General features: G+C 26.9%; 1 protein-coding gene across 1 annotated transcript in view; it reads left to right on the forward strand.

Annotated features, from left to right (window-relative positions):
* The window catches only part of LOC111628642 (GRAM domain-containing protein 4-like), a 115757-nt gene that overhangs the window by 8594 nt on the left and 80085 nt on the right, over positions 1-27078 (forward strand). The window contains exons 3-10 of the mRNA XM_023372473.1: positions 5323-5467; positions 9427-9566; positions 13925-14105; positions 16612-16637; positions 20816-20907; positions 22980-23071; positions 25253-25298; positions 25407-25475. Coding sequence (XP_023228241.1) covers positions 5323-5467; positions 9427-9566; positions 13925-14105; positions 16612-16637; positions 20816-20907; positions 22980-23071; positions 25253-25298; positions 25407-25475 — 791 coding nt within the window. The remainder of the gene's footprint in view (positions 1-5322; positions 5468-9426; positions 9567-13924; positions 14106-16611; positions 16638-20815; positions 20908-22979; positions 23072-25252; positions 25299-25406; positions 25476-27078) is intronic.

Genomic DNA, 27078 nt, shown 5'->3' on the forward strand with positions numbered 1-27078 from the left:
TCTAGATTGTACCCCTTGACATGTCATATCTCTAGATTGTACCCCTCATTTAAGAAATTTAGTGAGTAATCGTATTGTTAATTTTACATATTGTAACTTTAAATTAAAGAAAAAAAACCTAAAAGAAAAAATGTATAATAAAGTTGTGATTGTTGCAAGGAACATTTTTTATCTAATAATTTTTTAATACTATTAGTTTGTGATGCATAATATATTATTTTTTCTGCCATAATAACTAACTTTTTTCTGTACCCCTAAACAACCTATCACGTACCCCAGGTTGGGAATCGCTGTTATAGAGAATTATATAAAGGTCTAACCACAATATGAACCCAGCCATTCATGTTATAAAATAACTGAATTCATTCATAAAACCACTGCACCTCGTAACATCAGCACACAGGACATTACTGCTAATGTTGTTCTGAAGTTCACAAAAAGAACTTCACCTGTGGATGAAGAACACAATAACTAAAGCATTTTTAGTGATAGCAGTGATATTGCAATCATGTGCAAATTTATGCATTTATTGTCAGAAAGTGACACTGAATAAAATCTTATGTATAACTCACATTACATATTCTGCCCAATTTTTATTTTCATTAATTCTTTACATTTTTTTTTTTTGTTTTTCAAATGAAATTTATGTTCCTATAATTCATTTTTATTTATGTGCAATGCTTATGAAGTAAAATTTGATAATATGCAAAAAAAAAACAACAAAAAAATAACATTCAAACAAGATTTTTCATATGATTTATTTCATAGGTCTGTAACCAATCTTTTAATTTTCCATATATACAATATATTTTTTTACACATCATTTCCAGAAACCAGTCTATTGTATAAAAACAGAATCGGGTAAATCAGATAAATTTGTTTATATACATAAACAAATTTATCAGGTTTTGTTAGGTTTGTTTGTGTATGTTTGTATATATACACTAAGTGGCCAAAAAATTAGACACACCTCTTATTTGAAAGTAAATCAATCCAACAGTAATGTAAATTGATGTAACAATGCAGAGTTGCTTATATAATGTACGTTCAGCTTCGGAAGACATAGTTATCATGGAAATTAATGTCAAAATGGGTAAGACGAAAGATTTAAGTGACTTTGAACGAGGGATGATCATTGGTGCAAGAAGAGCTGGTGTCAGCATCTCTGAAACGACAACTCTTTTAGGATTTTCTTACCCAACAGTATCTCAGGTGTTTAGAGAGTGACAGTTGAGAAAAATAAACTTCAAGCGATAAGGACAATTCTGGTTGAAAAAGGCTGGTGAACGAGAGAGGTGAAAGACGATTAGCATGCATAGTCCACAGCAACAGAAGGGCAACAACACGACAAATTACAGCTGAATTCAATGCAGGTGCATCACAAAGCATATCCCAACGCACAACAAAACACACTTTGCAAAGGATTGGCTTTAGTAGCAGGAGACCATCAAAAGTGCCTTTGGTGTCACAGAAAAAGAGGAAAAGACGCCTGTTGTGGACCCAGTAACAACGAAATTGGTCACTTGAGGACTGGAAAAAGTAGCCTGGTCCAATGAATCTCATTTCCTGCTCCATCATGCAGATGGCAGGATCAGAATATGGCAAATTCTTGGACCCCTCCTTCCAAATGACAACTCTTCAGGCTGGTGACAGTGGAATTATGGTGTGGGGAATGTTTCCTGGAGTACACTAGGTCCCTTGATATTTATGGACACCTCTCTGAATAGAACAGCTTACTTCAACATCATTGCCGATCACATACTTTTATTACGTGATCGGCAATGATGTTGAGGACATGAACACTCATTTATGGCTGTAATGTTTCCTGAAGGAGATGGTCACTTTCAGCAGGACAATGCGCCTTGTCACCATGCTCGATTGGTCTCAAATTGGTTTGAGGAACATAAAATCATAGTTTAACCTGCTTCCATGCAGCTCAGTCCCCTGACCTCAATCCTATGGAGCATTTGTGGGTCAAAAGATCATTTCAAAGCTTGGAAATGCCATCATCCAATCTGACCCAACTTAGAGCTGCCATTATATTAGCATGGGCCAACATTCCTCGGTAACAGTGTCAGCAACTTTTTGAGTCCGTACCAAGAAGAATATCGGCTGTGATCAGAGCTAAAGGTGGACTAACTCATTATTAGAGGGTGTCTCTAATTTTTTGGCCACTCAGTGTGTGTGTATATATCAGTGGTGGGCAAGCAAAAGTTCAGTGGGAGCTGAAATGTAGGTTTCGCAAAATGCATGAAAGCCGCAGTTCTGTACCGCAATTTTATTATATAATGTAAATATAATATTAAACAAATATTGAATTTTTTTAATAAACATATTTTCACAAAATTGTGGAAATAAAATTGTAAAAGTAATAATAAAAAGCAGAAATTAACATTTTCAGCAAGAGCTTCATAGGCCTCTCGGAGCCACATTTGCCCATGTCTGGTATATGTGTGTATGTATGTATGTATGTATGTATGTATGTATATATATATATATATATATATATATATACCATGTCGAGGTGTAGCTGTACGCTATATTTTGTATATATTAATATATTAATTTAAGCTTAGTTTAGTTTCTTCCTTCTATCCTTTGTCCTTTTGTTCCATCCCCTTCTAGAACTTTCCTATCTTAATCCCTGTCCCTTGGGTGGGATGACCAGTTCTAGGAAACGAAAGAACAAAGAAGTTAGAATGACCCTTAGGACAATGACAAAACGAAAAACGGCATGCGAGGAGAGAACGGCGAGGTGTACGGAAGTGGAGAGTGGACACTCTGGGTCGCTTAAGCAACGAACGGAGATATTGAAACAACATTAAGAAAAAGGTTTTCATCTGGTGACAGCAACAAAAGAATTTAGAAAAGAAAATGTAAATTATAGAGGAAGACGACGACGAGTCGAATTAGAAGAAGTCAACCATGTGGTATCCCACTCAACAGTACAAATAGTTCGAACACACCAACAAAAATCTCGGGTATTTCTGTCCCCATCGTATGTATTCTTCCTTCATTCTTCTACTTTGATTCTTCTCTTTCACTAGTATTAAGTTAGCATATAAGATTAGTTTTAAGGTCGGGCCCTCTTTGTTATCGCGGTCGGAAATGGTACCGTACGTTTTAATCTATAGATTGTCTTAGTAGTAATTTCATATGCCGTCGTGTTGTATTGTGATGTTGGAATCCATAATAAATATAATTTTTATGCGCAAAATTGTTTCATTGTATAACTTAATTTTGCCCTCATCACTTACAGAGGTTCAGTGATGGCCAGCTGAGTGCCATGAGTAGAAGTTTATAGGATGAGGACACTTAAGGTATCCTCAGTTGGCACTGTATATAACCAAGGATGGTTATATCATATTTAAATATGTCTGGGAAAGGAGATCAGATCAGAGGTTTGGTTAGCATAAAGGCAATGCATCTGCACAGTAAGCAGGAGTTGTGAACTCGAGTCCCACTCCAGGCCAATTTTTTTCTTCCGGAATATTCTAAATTATTTAATAAATATTAATTTAATTATAATTATTAAATTTAACAGGAGATAGTGCCTAACATTTTCCTCCAGTGACAAAGTAATTAATAATTAATTAAATATAATCACAGAAAAGTAGCCCAATGTAATCCAGTGATTGTTTTAATTTTAAATTAATAAATGAATTTAAAATAAAGTGTATTTAACAATTTTTTGATTTTTTTCTTATAAATAGTGTTATTAATATACCTATAATGTAAGTAAGTAATGTTTTTTATACAAAATAAAACAATTTTATAATTTCAAAATAATCAATGACATTTTTTGTTTGTTACAAAAATTTTGCTTTGTTGTGTAAAGTTTAAATATTGTTGAGCAAGAGGTTATGAAGCATCAACAACAAACTTGTGTAGCAGACTTTTTTCATTAATAGAATTAATGTTTTGTTATTCTGGTACATATATGTATTATATTTAAAAAATAATAAAATATAATACAGTAGACCCCCTATAACGCTTAGATACGTTCCACGCTAATCGAATTTTACGTTGTAGGAATGATTAAATACATGAGCCAATCGCAGCCCGATAGGTGTGAACTTTACGGACTAAGGCTGTTTGAAAGGATTTCTTTCATAAAATTAACCGATTCTAGACTAATTCGACTCAACATTTCCAAAACACGTATAATTTTTTGGGAATAATCTATATAAACTATGCTATAAACAAAAAATTATAGGATTACTTACCGAGTGTGTACCGTTCAACTATGCCATTGATCAAAGCTTGTTTTCGTCGCAGAACAGCACACGAAACGGTGGCCGCGATTTCTGATAATGAATTTTTCACAGAAAAATAACTTGACCTTTGGAGACATCATTAATATAAATAATTTTTATGGCCGTTGAATAAGAAGTGTTTCTTTCACAAGAAATGTATAAAATTAGTGCTGTATTAGACTTACGGTACCTAATTTACATACTGTACAGACGATAATAAACTCAACTTACTAGCCTAAAATCTCCGTAGCGTGTTGCCAGGCGGCAGAAAGCATATATATAATTATAATAAAGTTACAATAAATTAAGTTAATATATAATTATATATACAGTACCTAATTTATATATAATTAATATATAATTATATGTACAGTACCTAATTTATATCTAATTTATCTATAATACTGTACAGACGATAGCAAACTCAATTTAGCCGCTCCGTAGCGTGGCGCAGGGCGGAGGAAAGTAGTTCGGCTGCTCATCCACTATTGGTCCAGATTCTATCAATCTTGTCGCGAAACGAGTCGGCGACGACATTTTAGGAGGTCCTTTATACGTATGTTGCTACAATTTTTTCGCTACATTATAGGAATTTCCGTTATAGGAACGCGCGTTATAGGGGGGTCAACTGTATATAAAATTATTATAATAATCATTTTTCTGATTTAACAACAGACACAACTAGATGGCCATGATTGTAAAAAGGCATCGGCGTGTTATGGAAAATCTGGTCAGTGATCTAATGGTCTGTTTCCAGATATGTCCTCATCCTTCATTACCTAACCATTCCCATTGAGGAACTGGTTGAACCCATGATTAAAAAGACACACTAGTGATATTGGGACAGAAAGAGTCAAAAGATGGAGGGAAAAATTAAACAGTATGCTAAATTCTAGCAATGAATGTGAAGTTATATATTTCTTTAATGTTCTTTGAACCAAGTCTGACATATTCTAAAAATTTGTAGATTGTAGTCTTATAATATGTTTAAAAATTTAATTTCTTAATATGTTGATTTTTAGAAAAAATAAGTAATTAAATTTAATAATTTTTATTTTTCATTTAGTATGTGAAATTAAAGAATTAAGAGAGCAACAAACTTTGGAAGAAGTAGTGAAGCAATTAGAAAAAGAAAAAGAGAAAACAAAAATGTTATCAGATCGTCTTCATGAAAAAGAGACTAAGGATAGTTCTGGTAGTAAAAGTCCAAGGTTAGAACTTTTAAATTATGATTTTCTTCTTTTTCATCTCAGTAAATTTCTCAGCTTTGTTATATTTAACAGAGGGAAAGAATGGCAATTGGTCAAAAAATGACCCCTCAAGATTTTTACATTTTTGGATTGGGGACTATGAAATCTGAAGAAATGCAAAAAAAAGGGGGGGAATTTTTTTCTGTAAATATGGATGTGTGTTTGGGGGTTCAATTTTGTTCATCCTCTTTGAAGCTTAATAACTTCAGTGCTTTTTGTCGAAAATTTCTGAAATCTTGCAGGGAGGTTTGTTTATTAAGGTGTTTGATGCCATTAATATTTGGTGGTTAATGTTTGGGTCATGTGTCATATCTTGAGTAGGGAGGGTCAGACTTAATGATGATTTTATTTGTTATTAGTATTTACAATTTATTATAAAATTCATCCCTATACTCAAAATTAAGCTTCTTGTCATTTTATAATAGTTAAAAATATAAGAAATTTTTAAAATAAAATATTATAATAGATGGCACCACTATAATTTTAAATGTTGCTAGGAAAGTTGAGTATCTTGTTGCTGAGTTTTTTATGTTGTAATTATTAGAGCATTAAATATTTACCTAGTTCATATATACATATATATGTATGTATGTATGTGTTTAAAAGTATATATATATGGACAGTATTACATATGCTTATTTTCAACAGTCTTTGCTTCAGGGAAGCAAGGAATTGAATGATCTGCAAATTCTTCAGATTTGAATCCTTGACTTGTTTTCAAGAGGATATCTTAAGGATAGTAGGATAGTGTGTACCAAACCAACCAAAAGTATTTGGACCAGTTTGAATAATCTATTGAATGTGAAATCTTTGCTATTTCAAGAGATATTTTTTAAAACATGATTTTAAATTTGAGATAAGATTGAGATTGAAGTTGTGGGTAAACATAGCAATACATTGTAATATAAATCATTTAAAATAGTTATTTTAATAATATTTGAGTAAGATTTGTATATCTTGTCATTCTGTTGTAATAAAGTATTAAATTTGGTTGATAGGTTTTAATTCACTTTGTAATTTAAATAATTAAGACAAGTACCCTGAATTTTTAGCATATGATAAACAAACTAGTAAGAATCTTAATCTAATTTTAATCATTAATTTTTTAGTAGTTTAAAAAACATTAATAAATGATACATTTCATATATGAATTAATAAATTCAAAATAGCTAGAATGTTAGAAATCACTATGCTTTTTTATTGACTAAGATCTTTTGAATGATTTATCATCCATTTTCAAAATTGAACAAAACAAGAATAAATGAAAAATTAGATTAAATGTAATACACTTTTAAAAAGTATTATAGTCAATAAAAGTTTTTAGAACTAAGTTGTTTTGAAGTCATTAATTCATTGTGATGTGAAGAATTATTAGTTAAATTTAAAGTTATTTATATATAGTAAAATCATTAAAGAATATATATAAAAGATTGTTACAGTAGTACCTCAGGATACAAAATTAATCTGTTCCGAAACTGAGATCGTATCATGAAAATGTCATAAGGTGAATCATTTTTCCCCCATACGATTACATGTAAAATCAAATAATCTGTTCCAGACGAAAAACACACTTAAATGAAAGCTAAGTAGTACATTGAAAAAAATAACTTTAGTAAGGAAAACACTGAAAAATGCATTCTGTAGTTGTAAATGTATAAATAATCATAATAGAATAATAATTGATTAAAAAAAAATGTAGTTTAATTTGCACTTTACCTTTGAGTATAGACGACGGTGGAGGTGTAAACTGGTGGCAGAGGAGAGGGAGAAGGGAAATGATACTAAAACTTAACTTACATAACATAATGTAGCAATAACTTAACACTAATTTTTTTAACTTTTCTGTTTTATATATTTTTTTAAAATTTTGTAAACTGGGGTTGTGCGAGAGTCGCTGTTAAGCAAGAAGTTTGCTTATCTATTTGGTTAGTAGGTAATTTTCCTGTTTTCACTAATTTTTTTAACTTTTTTCTAAGTTATTTTTAAGTTATTGTTACATTATGTTATGTAAGTTAAGTTTTAGTATCATTTCCCTTCTCCCTCTCCTCTGNTAGGCAAATGTCATTACTCTGAGCAGCAATACAGCCAGTGTGAACCTTTTCGGGAGGTTTCTTTTCAATAAAATCAGTCACTTTCTGATAATACCTCAAGATTTCCTTTATCGAGTGAGAGCCTTCCACGACAAAGCAAACAAGCGGACTGAAATTGATGAACAGAAGTGAATAAAAAATGGTGCTGCAAACTAACGTTGTATGGTGAGTTTTTGTTCGTACCATGGAGCAAAAATATGTTCGAATTTCATGTTGTATCCTGAAAATTTCGTATGCTGGAGCGTTCGTATCCTGAGGTAATACTGTATTTATACTGTTATATAATACATCAAAATTATTCTGCTTAAAAATCTTATTCCACTAAAGACCTAACTAAAAATATAAGTATTTATATTTATATTTTTAGCTAAGTCTCATTTATTAGCCATATTATTTGAATGCATTTTAAAGATGCAATTTAACAGTTTTGTTACATTTAATTTAAATGCAATATATGTGAATATTAATTTTTAAAAATTCTTTAAGTATTCAAAACTATTAAATTTGAGATAAAATTTAATTTTATAATTTTTTTATACTTTTAACATGTTTAATTTGAATTTTGACCAACATAATATGATATAAAATTTATACAAAATATTTATTATTTGTAACTTACTTGAATATACAGTAGAAACTTGATTTAATGTTTTTCAATGAACAGGTGAAAAAGTATATTGAATTGCAGAATACATGAAAGCCAAAGATCCTTAAAAACATACCAAATTTATATGGACAAAGGGAAGAAAAAACATATATTGGGACTGGGGAAAAAATATATATATAAAACTTCTGGGAAAGCTTTTGTTTCATACAATACAATATATAATGATTGGCACCTCTAGAAATGTTTTACAAGAAGATAAACAATTAAGCTGTCCTTTGAAAGTAATCAAGGATCTTATTTGTTTCCTGTTGAAGATTTGATATATCTTCATTACTGCAGTTTTTTAGTTTGAAACATAAACATATTTTTTTCAATATAGTCTCTGCTATTACACATTAAGTACCAGCAAACACACTCTGTATGTGCTACACACTTGATTTAACCATTGCATCAAACATACTTCCAGCTCCAAATATGGGCATGCATTTACATATTTTCAGCTCTTTGTACAGGCTTAACACACACTTGCTGTCTTTTCAATGCTTTCTCTGTTTTTTATTAATTATGTGCAGAATCATTATTTTAATGTTGAGTCTCTTTGCCAGGTCAGCAAATGTGAACCCACATTGTTGAGCTCATGGAGCATCTTTAATTCTTTTTTTTTTTGAGCAACAATTATTTTATTTTGTTTTGTACTTGTTGCCATAATATCTGGGTTTGTAGCTGCACAAGAATACTGTATTTGGATCACAGAATCTATAGTATACTTTGAAAATTGATGTGATATTGCTTTACTTACTATGGCCATCTCTTAATCTAACAATGGCTGTAATGCACCAAAACTACAGAAAGTGACATCCTCTCACTATCACAAGGTAGTGAATAATCTTGATAATTTATTGAACTTTTATAATGCTCCTGACCATCTGAATATGAAAATACAGTGTGGGTGTGTCCTATCTATATATATATATTTTGAAGATCAATATTTGAAATTAAATAATTTTTCAATGTGTTAAATGTGTCCCAAAATTGTGCAAAATCAAAATATGCTAAGTGCAGTAATATTAACATTATGATTTATGAAGATTTGAAGAGACTTGTGAAAAAATACATTAGAAATGAAAATGCATTAAATTGGAGAATGTTAAATCAAGTTTCTACTGTATATTTATTTTATTAAAAATGGTTAAATGTCTTATGAGTTTACTATATATAATTAGATTAAGAAGATTTGTTAGAAAAGATAAACATAGTGAAAAAAGTAAATCAATAGATGTAGGTGAAGCATCTCTACCTCTAATTCAAGAGAAAGAAGAATGGATTGATGTAGCAAAAGAAGTTACAGAAGATGATAAAGATTGTATGTATGTCATTTTTGTTCATTTATTATTTCATTATATTTTATTTTTCAGTGTTTATTTAACAAAATCAGAATTTTGGAAACAACAAATAATAGTCTTTGATGGCAATAGTAAAAAAATATTATCATTTTAGTATTTATTCCAAAAGATAGTATCTGATTTTTATTGTACAGATTTTATTGAACATTAACAACAGAATATATTTTCCTGATTATCATAGCAACATACTTAAGTGAATGTTTAGACTGCTTGCAGTTCTTTTAGAACTGGACAGAATGAACAAAAAAATCATGAAATTGATTAAATGGTATTTTCATTGAAATGAATCTATATAAACTGGAACTGCACAATAATGAATTTTTTGTGTATTTTGAACATGTATTAGTTAATAATTTGATAAACATTAAGAAATTGTTAACATAAACAGTATTTATAAATAGCAGATGTAATGACTACTTAGAAAAGAAAAAGAAACTAGAGGACTTATGTTTTTTGTTCTGTCCTCCATTATGTAGAATTTCAATTAGAGGTAAATATCCTTATGAGAATTGTTTGGAATAAATAAAAGTCTGTTGAAAAAAAGATGATCTAATATTAAAGTATATAGTAATAATAAATATATAATATAGTATAATATAAATAGAATGTTGTGTGATGTATGATCATATGAATGATTAAGGGTAGAGCATTTTAAAATTAGTTTAATTAGCTTTAGATGAGAGATTTAATTATGAATGAGATGTAATGTCAATAAAGAAGTAAAGTAGTCAGATAGCCTATTCATCTCTTAAAAAGAATCTCATTACAGAAAACCTGTTAACTCATACTTGAACTAACCCCCTAATTAAATATGCTAATGGAAATATATAAATAACTTTGTGTAGAAAAATATTTTATCTACTATTTCATATTATAGATGAATTTAAGTACATTTTATGTTTAAGTTTAGTGAATGTTAGAATAAAAACATTAGAGACAGTACACTTTTGACAATATTATAAAAGCGTCTGGAAAAAGTCTTGTTTGGGAAATGCCTTAGGAACTGCTGTCACATAGGCCTGAATTGCAGAGATGATGTCAAAATGTGATTCCTTAATGGCTTCTTTGAGGAGAGGAAACAAAAACAAATCCACAGCTGCAAGATCACTTTGATCAGCATTTCATGCATTTCTGTTGCCATTTTCTCCAATTTGGAGCATAACCTCATGTTGCGCCATTGTTTCATTTGTTCTTTGACACCACCTCTTATACAAACTGTGCTCAAATGACTACAACAGAAGCTCACTTGCAGCAACACATATTCTATGCTAGAAGTTGATTCTAGATATGTTCCTGGATGTCTAGGCTCATACTTGACCTTGTGACATGAGTTGCATTCAAGATATCCTATCATTCACTGAACTTTTTAGATATATCAAGATATCTTCCAACTAATTGCTAGTGCTAATGACCACCTTTGCTGAATCTTTGTCTGGTAACCAAAAAACATTTAATAAATCGTCCAACAGACATTTTGACTTTACTCAAAGTCTGCTTCAGGTTAGAGTAAGAACAAATTCCAAGTTTGGAATGCTTGAAACGGAACAGATTTTAAAATATTAAACTTAAAAGCTTTTGGAACATAATAACCAACTGAAATTTAACGGTTGGGAATGCGTGAAATCCAAAATATCCACATGGGGCAACACTTGTGTGTCTATTATTTGTGGTATCGATATAAAAGCAAATAATATACAATCAAACTGCATTAGTGATACCATGTTTCTTGCACAAGTAATGCCAGGCATACAATAACAAGTTAGCATCCTTAAAATTGATGCACCTACCCATCATGCCACCTTATATATTTCTAAGGCCTCCAAGACTCTAATGTGTTCAGTGTGAAAGGCCCTTTTTTATCAGCCTGGTGCCAGGAAGGTCAGCATGCATTTCTGGTTCCATTTCTGGACCCTTTGTTGAACTGAACATTTGATAAAACTGATGTATACCAAGTCTCTCCGGAACACTGTACACACTTGGGGCTCTAAGATCATCAGACTTGTCTTTCACATTTCATAATAACGTCACTGACCCAGAAATGCATGCTGACTTTCCTGGCATCAGGCTGATAAAAAAGGGCCTTTCACACCGACCACATTATATCCCTGGATGCCCTAGAAATATATAAGGTGGCATGATGGGTAGGTGCATCAATTTTAAGGATGCTAACTTGTTATTGTATGCCTGGCATTACTTGTGCAAGAAACATGGTATCACTAATGCAGTTTGATTGTATACTATTTGCTTTTATACCGATACCACAAATAATACACACACAAGTGTTGCCCCATGTGGATATTTTGGATTTCACGCATTCCCAACCGTTAAATTTCAGTTGGTTATTATGTTCCAAAAGCTTTTAAGTTTAATATTTTAAAATCTGTTCCATTTCAAGCATTCCAAACTTGGAATTTGTTCTTACTCTAACCTGAAGCAGACCTTGAGTAATGTTGAAAACGTTTGTTGGACAATTTATTAAACTTTTTGGTTACCTGACATAAAGGTTCATCAAGGGTGGTTTTTAGTTATACCATGTATTTTATAAAACTTTTTATTTTAAAAGTCACATGCTAAGATTGTTTCATAATGTTGTGTAGTTTAATGTATCTGAAGAAGCTTTAAGTATTAAAATGAAAATTTGTTTTATTGGTAGAAAAAGTTTTATTTAGGATGTAGGAGAGAAAATATGAAAGAAAGACTAAGCTTTAAAAAATATGTGCCTCATGATGAATTAAATATAAAATTATATACTAAAATGCATCTGTAAAAATTCCATAAGCAGGAAGAGATTAAAATAACAATCAAAAATCATAAAAGTTGTATATACATGCTTATCCTTGTTTACTGTTATGATCATTTTTGCACCTTGATGATGATTGTTACTTAAAAGATTATAACCTCGTAATGTATTTATCTTACTTAAAATCTTATATGTACAAATTTAATTTTTGTTATTTTTTATTAATTTTATTCATTTATTGTTGGTTACTTTTATTCCTTTATTTTGTAATTAAGTTTTATTTAGATAAATTTTAAATTTTAATTTAATATTTTTATTTATGTATTAATTTGAATTTAAACTGTTATTTTATTCTACAAAACTTAATATTACATTCTATTACAAGAATTTGTAACTGAAACTGATCTAAAAAGGTCAAATGCTTTTACATATAATTTTTGCTTCTTGAAAAATCAATGTCAGTTTAATTCTACAATATAGTTTCATGAATTTTTCAATTTAAAGAAAATCAAAAGTACTGTGTGAAATAAAATATATTATTTACAGTTTGAAAGTTTTTAACTTTGTTATTTAATAATTATTTAAGAAAACCTATTGTATGTTTACATTAGACAAATGTATAGCTTCTTAAAATGTTTTGATAACATTGAAATTTTCTTTTTTATTTGTATAATAACTAAGTGAATGAATTTGTTGATAAACAATAATCAAAATTAGTCTACTATATAAACCTTTCATTTACTCAAAGAAAGAAATTTATTAACAAAATTAGTCACTCAGTTTTTAATGAAAATATGACATGATTAAAGTTGTACTTAAGATTAAATTCAGTAGAATAGAGATTAACAACTTAAATCATTAGTATATCATTATAACATACCTAATGGTTTATTATGTTGTAATTAGAATTATTATATACAGTAGAGCATTGTTTATCCGAATCAATTAGGGACTGAGGTTGTTCAGATAACTTATTTTTCGGATAACCGATTATGTACGAAAAAATATATTAACCTATCCCGTGTTGAAATTTTTCTCCATTGCGTGTCACTTCGTGTTGAATTTTCGTCAATGTTCAGCCTAACATATACTTTTTAAAATAATAATTGTGGCTATTGTATCATTAAAAATTATTTCTTTATTTCTTACAAACAAAATAAATATATTGAAAAATATAAAAGCCAAAAATTATATACTTTATAAGATGATCTAGTATCAAAAATGTTCGATTCAGCACAACACTCAGTCCTCAGAAAAACACCACACAAAAGTGCCAGTGCTGCCAGCTAAAACACACACACCAACAAAAAAAAATCATATTGGAGTAGCCCAAGATATAGCCAAAGATTGCAGCGCCACAGCACTAGCAAAAATTAAAATTTGCCGACTGGAATGCTTTTGGATAACTGACTTTTGGATAAACAACACTCTACTGTATTTTTTTTTTAATATTTAAACACTTAATGAAGTTATGTACGTTTTAAATATTTATTTGTATATGCTGTATTGTTTGAAATAAAATTTGAAATAAATCAATATGCAAATTTTAAATTGGAATAATTTTATAATTTTTTTCAGTACGTTTGGAAACACCAACAGGGTCTCAACCATCTCTTGACACAGACCTTGGTTGGTATTGTAATATAAAAGCAAGAATACATAATTGGTTTTATGAATTATTAGATGATTTTACGGAAACTATAGTGGAAGAGGAGGAAAGAAAAGAAGGAGATGATGGTGATCCTCTTACCGTCCGAAAGTAAGATTTATCTTATGAAGATTACATAAGTTTTTTTTATATGTTTTAAGTACAGTATAATTGTATTTGTTTAGAATTTGCATTCACAAAGCACACAAATAAAAAAAGATTCATGCAAGTTAAAATTAATTATTTCATAGAAATACATTAAAATTCATTTTGTATGTATGTAAAATATGATTATTGTTACAATTTTTTGGCTTATTTTATGTGGATAAGTTATTTTTTTTTTATAATTAACTATAATAAAAGTAAATGAAAAACTGTCAAAAAAGTTTGTGCGCACTGTATATAAAATGTGTTTTCATAAAACATTAATGGCTAATTTTTTAATTCTGCATGAATGTAAAGTGTATTATTTGATTTTTACACACAATAAAATTTATTTACTATTACTTGTTATTCATTATTGCTTATTACTTGCTACAATTAGTCATCAGAACTAAAAGCACACTATATTTTTAATAATTAAACTGAAAAATGAAAATTGTGGAAATTTATAAACAAATATTAAAATAAAAAATGACAATAATTACTAATAATTATACAATAATTCAAATAATAATTACTTAAAACGGACAAGATGCATAAATATAATATTTCCTTAAAATACATCATTTTATTATAATTATTTTAATATTTACTTTAAAAATTTATTTAAAATATTCAATAATTGTATGCTTTAGCAATTTTATATAAAATAATTACATATTTATTATTCATGTTTAATTAAAAATCAAATTTTTGTGTAGAAATACACTTTAATAATTTTTGTGTAGAAATACACTTTAATAAAGAGATTTTTTTTATTAGAAAAATATATATTGAAAATTCTATTTACTTTGGAAATTTAATTAAGAAATTAATAATAATTTGTTTTTAATTAAAAATCAAATATCTAAATGCCAGATTTTATTAAAATTCAGGTTTAGTTGTTGTTTTATATTACTTTAAAATATTTATGAAAATAAATTTTTGTTTTAAATAGCATTATATTAAATTTTTATATAAATATTATTTTTCATGTTTATATTTATTGTCTCATATGTATTATGTATTTTATTAACATCCAAAAATTAAATTATTTGCACTTTTTAAATTTATCTTTTTATCGATTTGGTCATTTTGTATTGAATTTGTGTTTAAGACATTAAGAAAAACTACCTTTTTTATATTAATAAAATGAGAAAATAATCCATAAAAAGATAATATATAAATTGTATTTACAATATAATATGTGATATATATATAAGAATATAATAATGGAAACATATTTCATTATATTTTCTGCACCAATAGACAAAAAAAATTACTTTCAAATATTCATATAAGTTCAAATTTTAACTATTTACTTACTTATATTTAAAAGTTTTACTTATATGAATAATGAGGAATAATATTTTGATTAAAGCATTATTTTTAAATGAAAATATCACAAATATAAATTTGTTTTATGTGCATTTCAAAATAATGTAGTATTTAATTAAATACAATTTTACACTTATTATTTTATTTATTATGATAAAAATATTTTATCTAGGAGAAATAATTTGAGAGAAGCACATTTTTCTTAAATTTATATTCCTGTATTTTTAATATCTTTCTTTGTTATTTTGTCATATTCAAACCCACATATCTCTTGTTTAATGTCAAAACTTTAAAAACCAGAGGGTTTAGCATATGTAAGTAATTTCCTGTATTAAAAAGTAAATTCTATTTAAAATAGCTTAAAGTGAAAGCATCTACACAATATAAATGAAAAGAGAATATAATTTAAATTATTTTCAGATTTATTTTATTGCAAAAATATGGATGAGTATTTTACATCAAACATATTATAACAACTAAATTTGTGTTTATTTCTAGAAAAATTAAGTAATATTTCTATTATAATATAATAAAAGAATACAAAAATATCTTGTTTGAGTCTAGTAAAATAAATGATGTTTTTTTTTTTTTTTCATATATTGATGATGAATACTTGTAATTATTTGTTGTTATTGGCTGGAGCAATTTTATTATTTTATTTCTGAAAACACACCAAAGTAGAATATTAGCTTGGAAAACCTTGAAATTCTAATCAACAGATTTTCTTAATATTCTAGGAATAGAAAATAACTATCTGTATTTTTTCTTTTTTTGTTCACTTTAATTTTCAGAAAAAGATCACAAATTTAATTAGTAATCTTTGAAAATATAAATTATAAAGTACTCAACATTAGTAATAAAAAGTATTAATAAGTAGTTTAAAATAATCATTAGATAATTTCCTTCTATATAATTTGTATTGAGTCAATGTATTAACTCAATACAAAGTGTACTGTGTTGTAAAATTAATATTAATAAAAGAAATCTTAATCAAATTAGCATTTACTTTGATAAGTAATTATTATTAGAACTCATTAAAAAAGAAATTTACTAGTGTTTAATGTCAATGTTGTTTTTAACACTAATAATTTATTTAATAAATATCTAGCAAAGTTTTTAATGTATTTTTATTTTTCAGATTAAAAGAAAATATTGTGAGGTTTGGTAAGTATGAATTATATATATATTTGTGTGTATATTCATACAAACATACATGCATGCCTACATATAATTTTAATTAGTTAAGAATCTGTTTTAATCAGAATATTAAAAAATTAATAAAATATTCTGCCTTATAACACATTGAACAGTGTTATTATTATAATGATTGAGAATAAAATTGTATTAATATAGGCTTACCATAATATTTTTTTCTCAAACCGGGACAATTTTGAAAAATACCTCATAACCAGTGTTGCCACCTTTTCAATATTGCTCTTTAGAGCTGAGAAGAAGAAGAAAAAAAAAAAACAAGTCAACAAGTTCTCTATGAAATCCCTGACAAAATTAATAGTTATTCTGGACAATGAATTAAAAACCAGATGAGTGGTAACACTACTCGCAACAGAAAATTAAGGCTACTAGGATAAGTATATACTGTATATATGATTAAAAAGGCTAAATAAAGTAGAGATAAAAGCAATTTTTAATACAACACATCTTTTTTATTAATAATATTTTTGAACTAAACATATCTTATTATTATATTAATATTTGTCGCTAGTGTGTACTTTCTTTAAAAATTCTTTGTTATGTTTAATGACATCAAAAAATCGCTACAATTTAGTTCACTGTTAATTTTGCAGTGTAGTAAAGCTTTCACGGTTGATTCAGCCATTCTACCTCTTTCTTCAGACCATATGATACTCATTATTGAGAATACTCTTTCGATTGGTGCAGATGTGCCTGGCATGCTGAAAATGTATTCTATAATTTGAATAAGATTGGGCAATGAAATGTTCTTTTCTTTGAAATGATTGAAAAGTTGTATCCATTTTTCTTCACAACTTGTATTTTTCCAACTTTCATAGTTAGCTGACAAAAAAGCTTTGGCAACCACTACTTCATCAAACAGTTGATCCATGTTTATTGTATTATTTGCAACAGTTTCATTAACTTTTTCACCTGAAGCTTCAATTTCAGACCATTTTAATTTATTGTTGTTTATCCAAGTAAAAGATTCTGCTCTACCAAAACTGTTTTCCCATAGCTTGATGTAAGAAAGACATCTGTCATAAAATGCTGTAAACTCTTGTAGGATTGTATTGATATTAATACTTCCATTATTTTCTAGTATTTTAAAACGTTTTTTTTTGCTTCTTGAGGCATAAATTTATTATCATGCCTTTCCTGAAGGTTTGTTTTTAATTTTCCAAGTTCACTGACAATATCAGTTGCACTTGCATTTGTACTTTCCATAATTAAGATAGCTTTGTTAAACAATTTGAGTTGCCCTTGCACAAAACACAAATACATTTCACTACAATCATTATCAAAAAACTGTTTTATCATCACTGGACAGTGTTCTTGTGAAATAAAATAAGATTTTAGTCCTTCATAGATTTCAAGTATTCTGTCAATAGCTGGAAGTAGCGAAAGAAAACGGGTGTTTCCATGTTTAAGAACCTTTTTATACTCTACATCTACAAATTCACAAAACTCTTTTAGTTGAGTGACTCGAACCATGTAAATGTAGAAAAATTTATAAATTTTGACCACTAAAGCTTCTTTAGACCACTAAATTTCAATAGATAGAACATCAACTGCAGTTTGAAGGCAGTTGTGTACGATGTGAGCACCACAACCAATGCCAACAATATTTCTTCCTAGTTCCTTCTTTAATCTACTGTAAATATTGTTTTCTCCTCAATGTTTAACACCCCCAAAATTAGTATTGCAATTATCTCCACAAAATTCAATAATTTTTTTTGCTATATTATGAGTTTCAATAACTGACATTTAAGGGTTTGTCAGTATTTCTGCAGTTTCACCAGGAACTTATTGAAAGTCTAAAAGCTTAACTTTTATGCCACAATCTGGTACAAAATACCGCACAACACTTGGCACAGTTTTAATTTCTTTCCTGTTGGAACAATCTATTGATACCGTCACAAAATTTGCTTTATTTAAATCTTCACATAGCTGCTGAAACAACAGTGGCTCAATCACATTAACAATGACAGCTTCACATTTTGTTCTGGCTAGTCTAAACTTTGCTTCAAAGAGCTTCGAAATCAATTTAGATGAACAATCGGCTGACTTAAAGCTGAGATTGTGAATAGCAACATGAAATGCAAAAGTTGCTTCTTTAGCTTCTATTAAAAATTCTTTTTCATTTAAATCGTTTCCTTTAAAATTTGACAATATATTCGATGAAGTTCCTTCCGATGCTACTAGGCTTGTCTTATGTTTCACACATTTCACGTGATTTTTAATGTCTGAACGTCCACTATGACTTATTGAAAATTCTAAAAAGCACAGTTCACATTTCACTTCGTCCATATGATCACAAACTTTTTTCAAAAACAGATAATCCTTTTTTAACTCATCGGTAAACACAGTTTCTTTTTGGCATTTTGGATTAATTGATGTACCGTATAGTACAAAATAATTGCAAATGTCGACTAGCAATTTGAACGCGACTAAGATAAGACATGCGCAGCAATGACATGTTTAAGTTTTGTGTTGCCAACTCTAATTAAAACAAAATATCTAAAAAATGAAATAAAATATCCAGATCTCATAGGCTACATGCTATTATAAATTCTGTGAAAAAATATCTAAATTCATTAGGCCACATGCTATAAAATTTGGGAGAAAACATCTAGACAACATTAAAAGTACTTAGATCTAAAAGGAAATATTTAGATGTGTAACAGAGGGGTAATTGCCAAATCTCTATTTTATTCGAGGCTGCACTATTTTTACTTCTTGTATATTTGGCACTTTTAAAATTTTACCAAATAACCCAGACAAAATGACAAACTGGCCAGGACACTGGGACAACATCGTCAAACCGGGACATCTGGTAAGCCTATATTAATATAATATATATTTTTATTTATTTAAAATAAATTTTAAGCATTTTAACTATTATTTATCAAAATTAATTAATCTGTAAATACAGATGTTAATGTAATTTTTTTCCATTCATATTTATACATTTATGTTGGAAAAAGTTATAGAATAAAGCATCATTTTAATAAAATAATAATTTATTTTATAATTTTCAATCTGGAATTTCACTTACTTTTTAAAAACTTTTTCTCTTTCTTTAGAATTTGTTATATTAAAATTGTATAGTGAAAAAATGCTAAGAAAGGAAATTAACATTTAAAGGATTTTCTGTTGTTAAGTATTTTAAATTTGATATGTTAATTAACATAAATAAAGTGGTTTATCAATGCATTTTTAGTAGGACTTGCAGCAATGATGTATGGATAAATTTATTTTATTTTAAATTAATTTTATATATATAAAGTTTATAATGGTCAAAACAGGATAGCTGCAACTTAGAAATTTTTTAATGCAATTTTAATGCTTAAATTCTGAATGTGAATATCTTCAAATGCATCAAAAAAGTTATTTCCAATAATTAATATAATAGAATAAATCTAAATAACTTTTAAATGATCCAGATTTATTTTTACTGTTAACTAATAGAAAATACAATATTTTGCTTTTAGCAATTATGACGTATTGAAAATTGTGGGAAATATGCGGATATATTGAGAAGAGCATTTATCTCAATTTTAGTAGAGAATACTTAGCAATATGAGAAAATAAACTTTAATTTTTTGAAAGTGTCAATGAAAAAGGTTGAAATTTTCATTTCTAATCTTTATTTGATTACTTTATTGGTTGACAATTTTGTGTTTTAGGCAGAAGTCTTCATACAATTTTTGTAAGTAACAAATACAAATGCATGACAAATAAGTTGTTGACTTTTATTATAGACTTTATACTAGTAAAATGAGTTCAAGAAAAGTAATGCTTTTAGATATGTCAATTTAGTAAAGAAAGCTTCATATTGTAAATTCTACCTACAACTTGTATTAATAATTGTATTAAAAATTTAAACAATTCAAAGCAAATAAAAATATTTTGTTCTCAATTGAACTGTTTAATCAGAATATTCAATAAATTTACTTGAAAAAGTTTAATTTTTAAAAATAAAAAATTAATATAATACAATACTGGAAATGATACACTTAATACAATAAGAAATGAAGAAATAAGATGTTTTATTATATTAAGTAAAAAAATTAATTTAAAATTTTAAGAAAACATTTAAATTTCATATCAAATTTTGCTTAATTCTTATATTTTAATTTGTTTTAAAGGGAATGCTACGAAGCCCATTTCCAATATGGTTGATAATTTGACATCACTTGTTAGATGGAAGTCCCAGGGTACAACACTTTTGGCTTTCTCTGTAAGTAATATTTAAGATTTATACAGATAAAAATAAAAATTTCATTTATAATTAAGAATTATATAAGATAATTCATTTTATTCTTTAAAGAATGAGTATTTTTTGGTTATACATTATTTTTTCAAAGAATGTACATTAAACATTTTCATTCATAAACCCCTAAATTAACATCATTTAATACAATATTCAAAGCAATCTTTGAATCGTGTATGGAATTGAATATTTTACACTTATGCATACATATGCAATTGGTTACAACTTATGAACTTAGGACAGCTGAAACTGTTATATTAACAAAATTATTTTTGAGTTCAAACAAGCAGTTATACTCACTATTAGTATATTAGAACAATTAAATATTAAATAATTGTGTAATATACAATACTGTAAAAGCAATAAACATGCTCTATACAACAATAAGTAAGTTTGTGTGTGTATAACTATAACTTGGGTTCACATTATTAGTGCTCCAGATATAAAAACAAAAATAATTTTTTCAGAGCTGTTTTGTTGTAATTATTCTAATTTAAATTTTATAATAATGTTAAAATGAATTAGTAATAAATTGAAAATAAAAATTAACAATAAAAATAAAGTCAGTTCCACACAAACATTGTAATATTCACTCAATATGATTTTTGATTCCTTTGAATGTGACTGACTACTTGTGTGTGTCTGTATGCTTGTTAGTAAAATATGATATTTAATTAATTAAAATATTAAATGTTGATATATGTTAAGTATGCAGTATTATGTAGGCTAATTTTCAATCTTAGGAACCATACCTCATTATCATTTTTTACATTCAAATTACAACAAGGGAACCAAAATACAACAATATCATAAACTTGGGACAATCTGTAAGTATGAAACAATAGTTTAAAATAAGTGTTTTGAATAATATAACATATATTTTATTTAATAACACATAAGTAATGTAATAAAGTAATTGTTTTTTTAAATTGAATATGTACAGCTGTGTAAAAATGGAAAGAGAAATCCAAATTCTAAAATTTCAAGACACATAAATTAATCAAAATTTTACTTAAAAATTTTCTTTGGTGTGACACAATAAAATATTTACAAAAGAATGGAATATCTGATTTTATTATAAATTGTTAAAGTGATTATTGCAGAACTTAAACACTATTACATGATACCATTAATATTTAAACAGTATAGAAAAATTAGAGGGATATTCAGAGTTTAAAATAGCGATTTATGCTGGGAATTAAATTTATTGATCAATGAAATTTTTATTTATTATGAAGTTGTATCAGTTCTATGAAAGTAGTTTATATAGAATTATCATATTAATGCCAAGAATTAATTGAATATCTAAGTAATTTAGAATAAGTTTTAAAAAGCTAAATTTATAATACTTGTATGAGTATGAAAATGTTTGGGTAAAAATTGTGGAACATATTTTTATATATTATAATTTGTGATGCCAATAATTATATACTTAAGACTTATTTATTTAGTCAGATTGTATTTGAATTGAGTGAATACATTACATAATAAAGATTTTCCTTTATTCTATATATTACTTTAATAATTCATTTTTAAATTTGAAAATATTAACAATGAAATCATACAAAATATAAATGTATTCATAAAGTTATTTTATTCAAAGGTGATTTAAATATATTTTGAACCTTTTTAGGTTTTGTATTAAATAAAAATAATTAAACTTAACAAATATTATAATGTATTTTCTACAACACAAAAAGAGAGTTCTTGATTAAATTCTCTTTCATAATTTTATTTTTATTTATATTTTCAAAAACAAAATTTAAAAGGTTTTAACAAATGTTTGAATAAACCTTCAGTATAAAGTAATCTAAAATTTTATTTAAAAGTTTTTATAATAAATTTAGGAAATCTGAAAACTGGAATATTTAAAATAAAAAATATAATTAATACTGAAAATTTTTATTTTTTGTTACTGTTATAAAAATTTGAAAAATTATTCTGATTAAAGTTTGTTGAATTTCGTCTATATTCTGTTTGTATGTATTTATAATCGTTTGTTAATTTATATTTATTATTATTATTAATTTATATTATAGGTATACATGTATACTATGTATCATGGTTGGTTCCTTCCACTTGTATTATTTCTTGCCCACTGTCAACTTCTGCTCAATTATATTAAGAATAAGTAAGTAATATTAATATTTAAATTACATCAAATATGAATTTAGATAATAACTTCATCAATTTTTAATTTTTAAAAAATTTTGAAATAGTAAAATTTTCAAATGTTAGAATTTTTCACAATACCAACCTATTTAAATACATAATCAATATTTAAATTGATAATTTTTTTATTTCAAATTTTGCATTGAATTTGAAATGTTTGAAATAATGAAATAATGACAATTTTTTAATTGAAAATTATGATATGGAACATTTTTAAAACTAAATTGAACACTTCAACTAGATATGAAACTATTTACTGATTCTGTCCTTTTTTGATGTTCACAATCATATGGAAATTCCCTTTTTATATCCAAGAACTTTCAACACTTTTGACTCTTTAATTATCCATCTTTGGATAATTTTTTTATGTATATTAGATGTAATTACATAATTAAAAATTATCCTGAAGATAGATGATTAATGAGTATGAAAGTATTTGGGTAAAGGAGGAAATTTTTCCATATCATTGTGAACTGTCAGAAAGATGTCAGTAAATAATTTTATTTTTAAAACTTTTAAGTATCAATTATTATAATTATATTATTCAGGTTTTACTCACCATAACAAGAAATTTATCAATTCCAGATCTCAATTTTTCAGTTACTATTTTAATTATTAATATTTCATTATTTATTTTATTTTATATCAAATTAAAAATAAGTTGCTTTTTATTGAAAAAGTATTATAAATGTAAGGAAAATGCTGCTAATGCTATTATTTTAAAGTTTTAGTTTAACTATTATAAAACATTGCATATTTGCTATTTATATATTGAATATAAGCTTATTTCATGTGATAAATCTTGCAACATAGAACTACAGTAGAGCATCAATTATCCGACCCCCGATTAACCGTCACCTTGGTTAACCGACTGCATTCTAGTCGGCAAATTCAAATGTCCGCTAGTGATGTGGCACTACAGTATTTGGCTATGTCTTGGCTACTTTAATATTATTTTTACGTGTTTTAGCTGGCAACACTGGATCGACCATGGAAGGGAGCCAGTATTTAAACGAGGCTTAATTTTCTAATTTTTAACGATACAATAGCGACGATTATTATTTTAAAAAAAATTTGATAGGCTTAACATGGAGGAAAATTCAACGCGAAGTAGGTTAATAGCGATATACTAATATACTAATTGCATGAGATATAATAATATACTACACTAATAATGGATTTTTTCATACTTTTCAATTATCCGACCAACCCCAGTCCCCAATTGAGTCGGATAATCAATGCTCTACTGTAGTTTATGTGAGTGACTTACTGTAATTTGAAAGTAAATGATACATCTACCTTCTTAAATTTATTACTATTATGATGGCATGTGTGATACAAAGTTTGAAAAAAAAGTAAATGTTTGTACAATGAGACTGGATAGAAGAGTAGATTTAATTGAATTGTAACAGCAGATCACAGCAAGAAAAGATGTACAAATGCTTTATTCCTATGTTTTGTATTCATAATGTAATTTTTAATTTTAATTAAATATTTTAATCAAAATTATATTTTATAAAAATAGTTTCCATAATTATTTTTGCAAATAAATTTGACAGAGAAAATTCTCCAGTATTGGACAATTTGACAGAGGAACATTTTGGATTGAAGTGATATCCTTCATGAATGGTTTCTAATTTTGTTATGCAACCCCAAATGGAGTTGTGACCCATAGTTTAAGAAACTTTGTATTAATGTAATCATCAAATTCCTAATTAATTTTTACAAGTGATGATTTAAAGTTAATTTTTTAAATAGGTTGATGTAGTATTTGAATTATTACATTAATTAAATCTTAATTATATTATTTAGTAAAAAAATATATTTTGATATTTAAAAAGAAAAAATGAAAATAAATATGAAATAATTTTAAAATTTAGAAAATCTAAAAATTTATACAGTAAAACCTGTGTAAACTGGAGTTGCACAGTACTGATTATTTTTTTCTGGCATATCTCCATTTTGAAGAGGTTGTTTTTTATGTATAAAATTGTTTCATTCCAAAAAATTTTTTCCATTTAGGCAGGTTCCATTTTGAGCAGGTTTATTGCAAATTTATATTTTTGATAAATTATGTATTATATATATTTTATAATTTAATTTAACAAAGTAATTTAAGGTTATTTATTCATTTATTCAGAGGATGGTTTGTTGGTGTACATTCATTAAAAAGAAATGAACAAGATGTAAGTAAATAAGCTTTTGTTTTTTAAATACATATGTAATTGTAAATTTAAAGTTAATTTTAAAATTTTAATTTATTTCACTCAATATTTCTTCCTCCAAAATTATAGGATCAAGAGAGAGATATGGGAGTCTCTGATAAATTTCAATTAGTCCTTCATGTTGCAAGGAAAGTTCAAGTAAGTCTTCTATTGTCAGATATTAATATATTGTATACATTTCTATTATAATCAATATTGTTTTGTATTAATAATTGTTTGTCTCTTATTTGTCATAATTCTGATTATATATTCTCTCTGTTAATGATACAAGTATGGAATCTTTTATCTAAAATACTCCAAAAATTAATTATGTTTTGAACTGATTACAAAAATAAATATATATTATGTCAGCAAAACAAATAGATACTGTATTAACAAAAGAAGAGAAAAAATTAAAATTTCTTAGGTCTAATTTATTATTAGTGCTTATTTCTTTTTATGTGTAATGTTTACAAGTGATGATTACCTGGGTATTAGTGACTTTTTTTAAATATGAGCCAAATCAAAAATGCATATAAATTTTTAATGAAAATGCTAATTAACATTTGGTAATTAATGTAACATTATTAGCAACATAAATGTTTGAGAATTGTTAAGTGTTAATGGATTAGCATTATCAATCAATCAAAGCTTTATTGTACTAAGGAGAAAAAAAATCCTTGTTACAGTTGTTACAGAAGTTATAGTTGCATAATGTTAATTAAATATTAATTCATAATATCATTATCAAATATATTAGTAATCTGGGTGAGAAAATTATTTAGTTTATACAATAAATTGAATATCAACTCAGCTTCTTTTAAAACATTTAATAAACATTTAACACCTTATAACGCTGAGAAATATTTATTAAAACACAAACGTTTTCAGCCTAATGGAATAGACCATCATTAGGTGACAGGCTATTGAACAACTTTGAAAATTGCGTTAAACGGAACTTTCGAACATTACAAATTCAAAATTAAAACGTAAAATAAATTAACCAATTACTATACAAAATAACTATAATAAATAGATTGAATCCATATTAATATAAATAATAAAATAAGGTGATATAAAACTAAAAACAAAAATAAACCTAAAAGATTAAATGCACAACAGTATTAAATTCATAAAAATATATATATATATCAAAATGCATCACATTAAAAAGGCAGATAGGAACTAAGAATTTGTGTGTTTTAACTTTTCTTTTACAAAGAACTTCCATGCCGAAGCTAAACCATCAGCATCCCTTGCATTGATACAGCCGTCCCTTAATTTACTCTTATAAATTTCAATTTTTTCATGTTGCAAAGCCAACGATGGGGACCATAATGTCTTGAGAATAGATGCTTCATTCCATTTAACTATTGAAGCCTCCACTTGTGCCATACTTGACAAAACAGTGGTACAGTGTCCTTTACTAATGTCATATCTGTGTTCTTTAAGCCTAATAGCCAAATTCCGTCTAGTGACTCCAATATAGTCCTTCATAATTCCTAGCTATTGGTTTTCAAAGGGAATTTTATACATGCCTGCTGTTTCTTCTTTCTTAAGCTTGTCCTTATCATTTCTAAGAATTTAATACTTTTGTGCATTTAATCTTTTAGGTTTATTTTTGTTTTTAGTTTTATATCGCCTTATTTTATTATTTATATTAATATGGATTCAATCTATTTATTATAGTTATTTTGTATAGTGATTGGTTAATTTATTTTACGTTTTAATTTTGAATTTGTAATGTTCGAAAGTTCCGTTT

The sequence above is a fragment of the Centruroides sculpturatus genome, unplaced genomic scaffold, assembly GCF_000671375.1.
Source record: "Centruroides sculpturatus isolate CEXI.00-Female unplaced genomic scaffold, Cexi_2.0 scaffold419, whole genome shotgun sequence".
Lineage (NCBI taxonomy): Eukaryota > Metazoa > Arthropoda > Arachnida > Scorpiones > Buthidae > Centruroides > Centruroides sculpturatus.